Source organism: Hemitrygon akajei, chromosome 13 (genome assembly GCF_048418815.1).
Source record: "Hemitrygon akajei chromosome 13, sHemAka1.3, whole genome shotgun sequence".
Taxonomy (NCBI): domain Eukaryota; kingdom Metazoa; phylum Chordata; class Chondrichthyes; order Myliobatiformes; family Dasyatidae; genus Hemitrygon; species Hemitrygon akajei.
Window position 1 is genome coordinate 28,341,577 of NC_133136.1, and position 13,738 is coordinate 28,355,314.

The 13,738-nt window shown below is 41.3% G+C and overlaps 1 protein-coding gene across 5 annotated transcripts in view; it reads left to right on the top strand.

Annotated features, from left to right (window-relative positions):
* The window catches only part of npr3 (natriuretic peptide receptor 3), an 81,400-nt gene that overhangs the window by 12,295 nt on the left and 55,367 nt on the right, over window positions 1-13,738 (top strand). For all 5 annotated transcript variants that reach the window (XM_073064313.1, XM_073064308.1, XM_073064312.1 and 2 more), the window contains exons 2-3: window positions 2,460-2,582; window positions 11,811-11,983. In XM_073064313.1, coding sequence (XP_072920414.1) covers window positions 2,460-2,582; window positions 11,811-11,983 — 296 coding nt within the window. The remainder of the gene's footprint in view (window positions 1-2,459; window positions 2,583-11,810; window positions 11,984-13,738) is intronic.

The window sequence follows — 13,738 nt, forward strand, 5'->3', positions numbered from 1 at the left end:
TACTGATTATGGAAGAGGGTCAGACCAATGTTACTTCAAATTCACTGCTAAATAAATGTAATTGTATTTACCTAGTACCTCCCACAACTTTAGAATTGCACACGGTACACTCCAAGCAAGTAACCTCTTTCTGCTAAGTTTTCTCTATTGTTGCAGTATGTAATATGCTCTTAATTGTATAGCACAATCTGAGTCAGATGTTATTTTGCAAGTGCATAATATATTGTTGGCTAAATACAAATATAAAATGTATACTGTATTTTAAATATATTGCAGACTCATGGTACATGATGATTGTATTAGGTCCATGTTAAGAAAATGATTTTTTTATCCTGTCCTGTAATCTGTACAGTCGGTCTTTAAACACCTTCTACTTGTCAGATGTGAACTTGATCATAATCAAATGTTCTCAACTAACTCTCCTTAGTTCCTACCTAATACAATTATTATTTGCTCTGCTCCAATTTAATGCTTTCCTGTAAGTTCAATATTTATCCTTATCTAAATTCATCTTAAAACTTGAGGAATCATAGGCACTGTTTCCTAACAGTTCTCCCACTGAAAGCTCAGTCACCTGGTCAGGCTCATTACCCAACACCAGGTGCAGTATGGCTCCTCCTCTAATTGGGTCATTTACATACCGATTTAAGAAACCCACCTTAGAGGGAACATTGGTTGAGAGGGATAATAAGTCAGCCATGATAGAACAGTGGAGCAGACTCAATGGGCTAAATGGCCTAATTTTGCTCCTATGTCTTATTTTATGAACTCTAGAGCCAAGTACTGTGGAGGCTGGAAACAAAATGAAGACATAAACTGTTTTTAACGCCTAGCAGGCAAGGTGGTATTTTTGGCAAAAGAAGGAATAAAATTTCTGGGTTTCTTAAGAAATGGAAGAAGATAGCCAAGGACAATGATGAAGTTAATCTGTTAACTCTGTTATGAAATTTTAATTCTGTTAGCACCTTTTGTCAACAGTTTTGGGCCCCATATCTCAGAAAAGTCATTGGAGAGAGTCCAAAGGAGGTTCACGAGGATGATTTTGGAAATGAAGAGGTTAACATATGAAGAGCATTTGGCAGCTTTGGGCCTGTACTCACTGGAATTTAGAAGAATGCAGGGGGATCTCATTGAAATCTACCAAATGCTGAAAGAACTAGATGGGGTGGATATGGAGAGGATGTATTCTATGATGGGGATATCCTGAACTAGAGGGCACAACCTCAAAATTGAGGGGTAACCTTTTAGAAGAGAGGTAAGGAGGATTTTTTTTTTTAGCCAGAGAGTAGTAAATCTGTGGAATGCTCTGCCACAGATTACGGTGGAGGCCAAGTTCATGGATATATTTAAGGAGGAAGTTGATCATTTCCTGATCAGTTAGGGCATCAAAGGATATGGAGAGAAGGCAGTTATATGGAGTAAAGTGGGATCCAGGATCAGCCATGATTGAATGGCAGAGCAGACTCAATGGACCGAATGGCCTAATTCTGCTCCAATGTTTTATGGTCTTATGCACCTGACAAATTCTCCTCCAACTAAATCCCTTGCAGTCTATAATTCAGGAAGTTCATGAGCTTCAGCCACAATACTACTGACCTGGCTGCTGCTGTTGTGCCCTGATAGGGCATCAACCCAAAGGGGCAAGCTTATTGCTAAGAAAATAGTCACAGGGTAACCCTGCCCTGACTGCCTATTCCCCTTACTTCTCCTGGTGGGTGTGACCACCTTAGTAAAAGTCTTATCTGGTGTGGCATGGATTAGATGGGCTGAAGGGCCTGTTTCTGTGCTGTACTTTACTATGACTATAACTCTATGAAGCTCTCAGTTTCCTGGATGATCCAGAGATCTGCCAAGCTGTCATATTTGTCAATCTCAGGTACTGATCAGTTCCAACAATCTCAGTTTAGCTTAGTGTAAATTTCCAGTTGCTGGCACTTTGAGGCACTTTGGAATGTTTCACCACTTTAAAGTAATTGTTGAAAACTATTTCATAACAAGTAACAGGTAGGTAAAGTAGAACATTGGATGAGTGTGGATTGCTTCAAAACAAGGCAAGCACAAATATCTTGGGATAAACATAAAATTCTGTGCTGAAATTGTAATGGTTTTTAGTCATCTGGACCATGTATGTACCTGAGATACAATTTTTGACCTCAACTCTGATCGTAGCTGGCAGATGGTGAAGGTCAGACTGGTTATGAGGATTATGCTTCATTGTCCTTATAATTATCCCGAGACCATCATTGAAAAGGTGCAGAGGTATTGAGGGAGAAGACATTCAGGCTTGTTGTGGTAGTTACCTTGATTGACATCTTCCTCTACCTATTTCTTCATGTGAAGATTGTTGTTTGCAGGAGCTATCAGCATCTGTGATAAGAGTTAGCACCATCAAGGTGAATATTGCTTCATTTGGTATTTTCCAACCTAACTTTGTGATGGCATTATCTATGTTTCCACAGTTGTGATTATGTGTGCAAGTAGCCACACTATCCGTAAGATTATGCTTGCAGCCCACCGCCAGGGAATGACCAACGGAGACTATGTATTCTTCAACATCGAGCTCTTCAACAGCAGCCTATATGGTATGTAAAAATTTCCCCAAAGTATTTCTGTTTATCTATATTTACTGATTTGCTGTGGTAACTCAATCCTCTCTTTCCTTGTTGCCTTGAAAAACTAAAGAAAGAAAAGCAATAAGTGTGAACTAAATTTTATAATGCAGTTTTTCCTTAATGCCTTTTCACTTTTTACTTGGATATATTTTGACCCATCCAATCCATGCTAGCATTTCCAACTTTCCTCTTTAAATTATACTTTCACTGATATGTCCATTTAGTCTTACTTAAGTATACTTATAAAATTTGTTTTAGCCACTTTTTTGTGGTACTGAATTCTTGATTGTTATCACTCAATGTATAAAATGATTTCCTCAGAATCTCCTATTTGATGTTTCTTGTATGACTGACTTACAGCTTTGCTTATAGTTTCTGTGTTCTTCACAATTCTTAGCATTCTCTCTGGATGGATAGTGATTATCTGGATCAGAGTGATGGAATTACATTCAATAATGGCTTTTGAAGGAAAGTTGGATAAATATTTGAGATGGAAAATGTTATAGGAAGAAGCCAGACCAGATGTTCTTGCAGAGGAACATTGTGAACTCAATGGGATAACTAGTGTAAGGGGTTCCTTCTTTATGTTACTGCGTATGTAAATCAAAATGGCTTCTTTGTTTTGTTAAAAGTAAGAATGCTTCTTTGTTATGATAACTGGAGAGAGAGTGCTCTCTCTCGCAGCTTGTTTGGGTTAAAATTACTTGTAACGAGAGTTGTATTCATTTGTTAACCAATTGGGATAGATGTTATTCTCTCTTCTGGGTCTGTATGCTATTGTTGGCGGGCTTTTGGGGAGTCGGCGCAAGGGGGTGAGAGAGAGAGGACGCGATGCTGTAAGCTGGGTGACGGAATAGACCCTGAGCAGGGATCCAGGGCCAGGATTTCGGCGAGGAGAGGAGACGAAGACAGACGTGCTAGGGGTGCTTGGTTGATCACTTTGTGTGGTCCTGAGCTACGAGTCGAGGAGGTTGGAGGGGATCGAATGGTGGCAAGAAGACTTCGTTAACTGAGCTCCAATGGTTGTGCATGAAGTGATTGGACTTTGATAAGTTTGGTGGCTTTTACTTTTCCTTTTATATTGTATCTCTATTAAGTACATAGTTTCAATAAGATCTATAAAGTGTAATCATTTAATTGCATATGGTGTACTGTCTGATATTTGGCAGGGTGGGGACAATAGACAATAGACAGTAGGCGCAGGAGTAGGCCATTCGCCCTTCTAGCCAGCTCCACCATTCACTGTGATCATGGCTGATCATACACAATCAGTACCCCGTTCCTGCCCTCTTCCCATATCCCTTGACCCCGCTATCTATAAGAGCTCTATCTAACTCTCTCTTGAATGCATCCAGAGACTTGGCCTCCACTGCCTTCTGGGGCAGAGCATTCCACATATCCACCACTCTCTGGGTGAAAAAGTTTTTCTGCATCTCTGTTCTAAATGGCCTACCCCTTATTCTTAGACTGTGGTCTCTAGTTCTGGACTCAACCATCAGCGGGGACATCACACAGCATCTACACAAGCTGATTACCCAGTTTGGCGGGGCCGAAGGCTGCTCCCCCTAGACGGAAGCGAGCTGAGCGAGCCTGAGGCTTACCAGGGGGCTACATTGTGGGGTGCTTGGTCTGGGATTGCCTTCTGTGGAATTCTGTGTGATCACCCTCTTTAAATTTAAAGTTAGGGGGCAAAAGTTTAAGGGTAACATGAGGGGAAATTTCTTTACTCAGAGAGTGGTAGCTGTGTGGAACGAGCTTCCAGTAGAAGTGGTAGAGGCAGGTTCGGTATTGTCACTTAAAGTAAAATTGGATAGGTATATGGACAGGAAAGGAATGGAGGGTTATGAGCTGAGTGTGGGTCAGTGGGACTCGGTGAGAGTAAGCGTTCGGCACAGACTAGAAGGGCCAAGATGGCCTGTTTCCATGCTGTAATTGTTATAAATTATGCAGGCTGAGGGGACGAAAAGTTGGTGTGCCTCTGCGGGTGTGCGATTGCTGGTTATCACTGCATGCCTGTTGGGTGGAGTGGCTGTTGGTAGCCCGCAGGTCGTTGTTCAAGTTCAGCCTAGCGCTGACGAAATGGTGGTGGGACCATGGGCTGTCCCTACTGTTAGGAGAGCGAGGAATGACAGGTCGAGATGTTTCAGCTATGGTAGGCTCCGCCCGGTTGTTGGAATAAAATCCAGCCCTAAAGGGGCGGAGGCGTGGGCAGAGCAGACCTCTCAGTTGTTGGGTGAGTGGCAGTGCTTGGCTGAGGGAAAGCGACAGGGATTGGTTGGAAGTTTGAGTAGGCGGGCTGGTGGCGTTGTTAGAACTGTTGGGTACAATTACCTCGAAGTGACAGCTGCCAGTTATGGGAAAGTGTGGGAAAATGTGTTTGGTTCAACTGGAAGTCAAATGCCGCAGCTGGGGGGCTTACCATATATGTGGCAGGAGATTGGTGGAAAGTTTTCAGGGTATCTTCTTTGGCTAGGGGGCAGATAAATTGCTTACGGTACCAAGGGGATCTGTCAAGGGGATCAGCTCCTCCCTCAGTTGTTCAGTTGATCCGAGAGGTGTCGGGAAACTTAGAGGAGGCCCAGTGGGGGAACGGCCTGGGGTCTCTGGGGAAGCACGTTCCCAGCAATGTACCAAGGAACTCCCGAAAGGAACAGACCCTATTCCTGAAGGCTTAGAGGGATCATGCACTCGGGTGTCATTACAGATGGATGGAAGCCATGCTAAAGACATCCTTGACACCGGGGCGCAGGTCAAGTTGCTGTACAGTTCGTTTTACAACCGGTATTTGAAGCATTTACCCTTGACAACATTAAGGGCGCTGGAGATTTGGGGTACCAGTGCTGGTGATTATCCAGACGACGATTATTGGTCAGTGAAACTGGAGTTCTTAGAGGCCAATGTGGGGGTGACTGAAGTTCGTGAATCGTTAATGCTGACGTGTCCGGACGCTGTTGAGACAGGCAGCGTTTCGATTCTGGAGGGGACCAACACCCTGCTGGTGAGGAGGTGACTGGGGCCCTGCCAGGAGGAGGCGGGTGAGCACTGCTGGGAGGCATTGTCGATGCACCCAGAGTTTCGAACTGCTTGTGTGGACGTGTGTAGCAGCATTGGGCTGCTACTGAATTCAAACGAGAGTCAGTGGTGGTATGGCCTGGGGGAATTATCTGAGGGTGAGACCCTCTTAGTGGACGCTCCGAAATACCACGAGGGAGGGGAGTTGACTGCTGAAGACACCTCGGTGAGAGAGAGGTCGTGGCAACTGGCCTGTGCAGCCGTGGAAGACGTAGGCAGCGTGTGTGCGGATTATAGTGCTCTGAAGAGGCACACTGTCATTGACCAGAATATGGCCCTGAGGGCCGAAGAGGCGATGGCCTGTCTGAGTGGTGCGAAGTGGTTTAAGGTGCTGGATCTGAGGAGTGGATGTTGCCAGATCCCGATGAGTGAGGCCGACACAGAGAAGATGGCCGTTATAGGTCCCCTAGGATTCTTCCAGTCCGAAAAGGTGCCACTGGGCATATCCGGACCCCTTGCAACCTTGCTGCAGGGCATGGGGAAGACCTTGGGGGATGTGGAAGTGTTTGGAGTTTTGGTGTATGTGGATGATCTCATGGTGTTTGGATCTGCCTCGGAACAATCTGAAGCAAGACTGTTGCAGGAGCGGCTGGGAACTAAAGAGCTAAAGCTTTCTCTGGACACGTGCCAGGTCTGGCGAAGGTCGCAGCCCGTGAATGACTGTCTCTACGGGATCAAGTTTGAATTGAAGACGGAGAGACTGAATTCTCCGCAGAGATTGGAGAAAGTGATCCGGAACCAGTTGGAAGACTTGCAAGTTGGCGAAGACAAAAAAAGTTGTTTGACTAAGGGCAACAGCAAACCGAGACCCTGGAGAGGGGAGTTTGCAGAGGTGAAGCAATTGCAGACAGATCTCGGGAGAGGGAAGCGGAAGCTTGAAGGGAACCTGAAGATGACTATCAACAGTCCAAATGAAGTGGAAAACCTGAAAGTTGACCTGGAAGAAGTCATTAGGAAGAAAAAGCTGGAGATAAGTTCACTGGAGGCTGACCTATCTTTAACTGCTGCTTTTCAGGTCAGGGTGCAAGAAGCTGGTGGAGTAACTGCATCCTAAATGGAGATGAACATGAAATGTGAGTCAGAACGGCTGAGACTGTGGCGAGAGTTGGAGGAGGCAGAGGAGAAGCTGACGTCTCGCCTGCAGGAGGCTGAAGAGGCTGCAGGAGCAGTCCAGGCCAAGTGTTTCAGTTTGGAGAAAATCAAACAGCAGCTACTGATTGCGGAAATGAGGAAGAATAAGGATTCGAAGGATGAAGTGCTGGATGTGTGGTACATGCTGCCCTTTTCTAACTTCCCCTTGATTGAGGAAGAGACCTTTGGCCCTTCTCCCACTGAGTCAGGTGTAGTGGGGAGGGCTAGCTGTGGGCAGCCTGGGTTACTGCAGGACCCTGAAGGAAAAGGAGTGGGGCCCTGGACACGGGACAGGGGGCTCCGAGTTGCAGTGAGGGCATGAGTGAGAGGTTGAGAGAGGAGTTGGCAAGCAGACCCGAGGTATCCCCAGTTATGTCTGAGCCTGAGGGGTTTAGGTGAGGGGGTACGGAGGTCTCGGGGGCTTAGGAAACTCCCAGATAAGTTGACCTATGTAGCACCTGAGGAACAGGGCGTGAGGTCTACTGTTTGGGGAGTAGTGTCACTGTTTGTGCCTGGATTGGGTTCTTGTTTCTGCAGGAAGAGTTGGCGAGTTATTTAGCAGTCATGAGGACATGACTTTTGTTGGTGGGGGCAGAGTGTAAGGGGTTCCTTCTTTATGTTACTGCTCCCCCTAGACGGAAGCGAGCTGAGTGAGCCTGAGGCTTACCAGGGGGTTACACTAGTATTCTTCAAAATTTAAACAATTCTGTGCCTTAGATTCAGGATGACATGTTAACCTTCCCCTTTTCGGTGAGAAGAGTTATAAACATTTCATCTCATTTTTAAATTTCCGATTTACCCATTTAAATCACCTTTGTACCTACTACTTCCATATTGTATAATCCTGAGAATGTGTAAGACAATCCATGTCTTACCAGAGTTTAATATTCTGTAAGTTTATCATAAATTCTTTCTTTAGCAATTCACAGCCTTTAGAAATAAATTGCTCTTAATAACATAGTAACTTAAGGGTTTAATAATTTAAACCCTTACATTAATAGATGGAGTAACTAATTAAAAAAAATCACTAAATATTGTAACTTGTTGGAATATCTCCAGATGAAATAATTTACAATGAGCATCTTGATAGTGAAGCACTAAGCAATGGATTCCTGAAGATGTCTACAGTCAATGCTCTGTCTTCTTTTCCTCCTCCCATCTTCAGGTAGTGGCTGTAATTTCTTTGCAGCCCCATCTTGTGGAGAAAGAAATCATCCTCCTTTGCTCTCAATGTTGAAGTCAAAAATTCAAATTAACTTATTATCAAAGTACATAACTGTGACCATACCCTACCCTGAGATTCATTTTCTTAAAAGCATTTACAGGAAAATAAAGAAATACAATAGGATTCATGAAACAAATCTATACATAAACAATGACCGACAAACAAGAGCATATTCCCAATTTATAAACAGATTTCAGGAGCATAATCTATTTGTACATTGTGGAGATCCTGTATTATCTTGTGGTGATTTTCATAGCTCTCATTATTGTCCACAGGTATAAGTGTTTATTGACTACAAAATTATAATATAGATGGCTAATACAATTGTAAATTGTCCCAGTACCGTGGTCTCAGGAATTTCTTATTCCATCTTTACCTCCCCTCTCACCTCTTTTCACTTTGATGTGGACCTATTTTGTTAGTTATCTTCCAATGCTGTCTGCTCTGTTAATGCTAATTTTGTGAAAATATAGTGCAAGCAGCTGCCTTTGAGGTCATTACTCAAATGCCCTTTCTCGAAGCATGAATTTAAATAACATGTACATGTTCAGGTATCACCTACTTTGGAGTGAGGAAGGCTATTTGAGAGTAAAGTATTAAGCACATTAAAGAAAATCTTTAGTTGAGCCTTCCAAACAGGAGCAATTGTCTCTTTTGATGCACACTGGAAACCCAATCAATCTCATACAATAGATGTCCAGCAGACAATAGACAACCCCTTCAGTCTGACTCCAGCTCATGTCTACACACTCTGCAGAGAAGGTTAGAGTCAGAATCAGATTTAATATTAATACAAAAAAAGTTGTATTGTGGCAGCACTACAATGCAATACATTAAAAACTATAAATTACAATAAGAAATATATTTAAAGAAAATTAAATAATTGGTGCAAAAATAGTGAGGTAGTGTTTAGGGGTTGGTTCGTTGTCCATTCGGAAATATGATGGTGGAGGGGAAAAAGCTGTTTCTAAAACATTGGGTGTGTGTCTTCAGGCTTCTGCAATGAGAAGAGGGCATATCCTAGGTGTGGCTGAAGCAGAGTTATATTCAGTTTCTGCAAGGAACTTGTAATGTTAATGATCTCTATTGAAAGTTCTATATGGGTATTTTAATGGAAGGGCCAAACTTTTAATGCTATCCAATAAATGACAGTACAGGTATAGACAAGACTAGGTATTAAGCAGTTAATCAGCCTTCACAGAAAGCATCTCTTCTCTATATGCTCATTTGGCTCTAATTATAGACTAGTTACTGCACTGGGCTCATAGTCAAGAGATCTGGACTAATAATCTGGAGACAGAAATTCATGGCAGCAGAGGAATTTCAAATTTATCAGTGAATTAAATCTGGGATTAAAAAGCTTGGACCAGTAAAAACAAACTCATCTGGCTTATTAATGTATTTTATTTCATCTGGCATTTAACTGCTCTCCATTCAGTTCAAAGGCAACTACAGAAGAGCAATAAAAACTGCTCTTGCCAAAGTTACCCTCATTCCATGAATCAATAAAAAAGTCACTTCCAGATCTACGAAGTATGGTCATAATATAGTCTGTAGCAGTAGAGTACTGTCATGCAGTGAGAACCTCAGCAGTTAAGTGCTGTTTAATGCATTGCCTGCTAATTTTAGTATGCACTAGACTCCATATTTAAGCAGACTGATGAGAGTTACCAAGTTGCTTCTTCTAGGCTCCTGATGACTGTATGATAAAAAGACATTGCAGCAAAAATAAGCCATTCAACCTATTAATGCTGCTCTGCCATTTCATCATGGATGATTTATTATCCTCCTCAAACCCTATTCTCTTGCCTTCTCCCCATAACCGTTGACACCCTTAATAATCAAGGACCTATCAAGCTCTGCTTTAAATAAAAACTTCTAAGAGTTCAAGGTTCAAGGTCAAAGTTATTATCAGCGCACATACATACATGTCACCACATACAATCTTTTTATGTGGGCATACTTAGCAAATCTATAGAATAGTAACTGTAAACAGGATCTGTACACTGCAAAGATTAGAAACTGTAAATTGTAAACAAACTGTGCAAATGCAGGTTATAAATAAATAGCAATAAATAACAAACATGAAAAGATAAGATAAAAGAGTCCTTAAATGAGTGTAGTTATCCCCTTTTGTTCAAGAGCCTGATGGTTGAGGGGTAGTAGCTGTTCTTGAACCTGGTGGTGTGATACCCAATATGCCAAATGACTTGACCTCCATAGCTCTTCGTGGTAATGAATTTCACAGATTTAACACTCTTTGGCTAAAAATTCCTTCCCAACCCTGTTTTAAAGGGACTGATGCTAGCAGATAACATAAGCAACAAATTGGTGTGGTACAGTTGTCCTAGGTTGTACTCTCAAGCTCCAGTTTTTGTCAGTGAAGGCATTATGCTAATAGGTCATGAGGTGAAAATTTGTCAATGGAAAAGCAGCAGACCCATTAATATGATTAGCACCAGGAAGTAGTTGACACTGATTCCCAGTAGGTTCTGTTTCACCTGGAAGTGATTTCAAGCTGGCATTAGCCTATTGTGGTCAATTTGATTCTTGAGCAATTTGCACAAAAAAAAAGATACAAATTGATCTAGTTCTCTATTAAAATGACCAAGGTTTTGGTTTATTATTGTCACAGATACCAAGATATAGTGAAGTTTGTCTTGAATACTATTCATACAGAATAAATCACACATAGTGCATTATGCTGTAGTAGTGTAGGCCTCCGTTAGTCCTGATAGACCATGGATTTGCACCTTGGAAAGTTTCCAGGGCATAAGCCCGGACAAGGTTTTTTTTGTGATGGAAGACCAGCAGTTGCCCAAGCTGCAAGTCTCCCCTCTCCACGCCACCAATGTTGTCCAAGAGAAGGGCATTAGGACCCATATAGCTTGGCACCGGTGTTGTCGCAGAGCAATGTGTGGTTAAGTTCCTTGCTCAAGGACACACACGCAAGCCTCAGCCAAGGCTCGAACTAGCGACCTTCAGATAACTAGACAAACACTTTAACCACTTGGCCATGTGCCAATGCATTATGCTAGCATAAGTTAATACAATAACAAAGCAGAATAAACTGTAATATTTACCAAAAAGGTGCATTGCAGGTAAGTGATAATGTGCAAGATGATACCAAGGTAGATTGTAAGGCCAACAGTTAAATTCTGAAGCTCAGAGTTCATCTTATTGTAGAAGAGGCCTTTTTAATAGTCTGCTAACAGTAGGATAGAAGCTGCCCTTGAACCTGGTGGTATGTGCTTTCAGGCTTTTGTACCTTTTGCTTGATGGGAGATGGGGGAAGAGAGAATGGGTGAGCAGGTGGGTAAGGTCTTTGATTATGCTGGTTACATCACTGAGGGGAAGCTGGTTCCTGTGATGTGCTGAGCTGCATCCACTTCTCTCTCTGCAGTTTCTTGTGGTCTTGTGCAGAGCAGTTGCCAAACCAACTGACCTTCTGTAAAATAGTGTCATACGTTGAAGCCCTGTTATTATCTTCTATGTCTATTCTATACCATTAAAGTAAAACATTTACTTATTGTAATTTTGTTGCCAGCAGTAATGGACCCTGTATCACATTTATAGTTAATCAATTTTTTACACTTTTTTTGTCAGCTTTAGGTGTAACACCAATGCTAATATCATAGCCAATTTTAAATACCATTAATATTTATATTCATTAATTATTTTAAATAACTGATGTTATGTTAGATAATTATGTCGAAACAGTAAAGTAAGATTGTATTATTATAAAGTAAAATTCTTTATTTTCTTCTTAGGAAATGGCTCATGGAAACAAGGAGATAAATTTGATCTTGAAGCCAAACAAGCTTACCAGTCACTCCAAACTGTGACTCTACTGAAGACAGCAAAGCCAGAGTTTCACAAGTTTGCTGCTGATATGAAAAACAGATCACTCCATCATTATGATTTGACATATGAAGATGATAATGTACGTAAGTCTGTCATTTAATTTAAAGAAATTTAATTGTTCTATTGTTCTAACAGACACTTGGTTCTGGAAGGCGAATGATAGAATCAATTTAGATTGATTTGTGAATGTATCCAACAGCAGACTAGAAGGACAGTGAACCAGACAAAACAATATTTGAGAGTTACTTCATCATCTTTTAACACAGTGAAATAATTTCTTTAATAACTTAAATGTAGGGCAGAGTATATGGTGGCTGCAAAACCAGTGCTGATTTATATTATAAATATATACTTTGGAAAAAATGATGAGTGTAATCTTGCAAATTTTTGATACTGGTAGGAAAACTTAGTTGTCCAAGACCCCCAAATTTACAATATGTTTATTAAGGCTAACAAGAATGGAAAGCTAGAAAATAGTGCATGATTTTACAAAATTGTCTGTTTGCAAGTTATCATTGTCTGTTTGAAGATTGATTCCATCTCTGGTGAATGATACAGGCTGTTGTTTGCTTGGAGTCATAGAGTCTTTCATCATAGATTCTCCAGATGATTGATATCACCCCACATATGTAAAAGTTCATTTTAATAAAAATAAAATAAAATAATCAATAATAACTGTTTTACTGTTCATGGAAGATTTTATGTTTGAGTATGTGGGTGAATTTTGGCTGGAAACTGAAGAGTATGCTGACCTGATTTTTTTTTTAAATAGCTGAAGCAGAAACATTATGTCAGTTTGTAAAGGATTCTCTTAGCTTCATCTTGAGGTGTGCATGGGGTTAGTGCTAGAGCTCTTCATCACAGAGTTGGATTTAGACTTAGTTATTTTATAAAATTTATTGCTCCTGCTACCTTTCATTTCTTTCTTGCTTTCATGGCTACCAAGAGAAGAAGAATTTCAGAGTTGTGTACTTTGATAATAAATGAACCTTTGAACTTTTGAAATATTGCACAAAATGGTCCCTTCCTGCCCTTTGAGCCACGTCGTCCAGCAATACCCGATTTAACTCTAGCTTAATCACGGGACAATTTACAATGGCCAATTAACCTACCAACTGCTACGTCATTGGACAGTAGGAGGAAACTGGAGCACTCAGAGGAATCCCACACAGTCACAGGAGAATGTACAAACTCCTTACAGACAACAGCAGGAATTGAACCCAGATCACTGGCATAGTAAAGTGTAAAGTAAAGCTACCATGCCACCCTATGTAATTTCTATGAAATTTCTATGTTGGATCTTTTCCAAAGATTGGAGGGGCATTCAAGTTAAGCACTAACTTAGGGCTATGTATGAGGGAAGGGTTAGATTAATCTTACAGTAGGTTGAAAGATCAGCTCAACATCAAAGACCAAAGGGCCTTTAATGTGCTGTAGTATTCTATGTTCTAATTAGAACATCCAGAATAAGAATCAGGTTTAATATCATTGGCATATCTCATGAAATTAGCTGTTTTGCAGCAGCTGTACAATGCAATGCATAATAAAAATAACTATAAATTTATGACTATAAATAAATATCTGAAATTTGCTTAACAGAATACAGACTAATAAGCAGGTACTGGCCAACCAAACAGACATAGTAATATTGGACAAGGAACAGAAGAAAGGAATAGTAATAGATGAGGCAATCCCAAATGACAGTAACTTCAGGAAGAAAGAATATGAGAAGCTGGAGAAATGCCAGGGCTTGAAAGAGCAGATGGAAAGGATGTGGATGATTAAAGCCAGAGTAATCCTGGTGGTGATAGGAACACTTGGAGCTGTGACACCT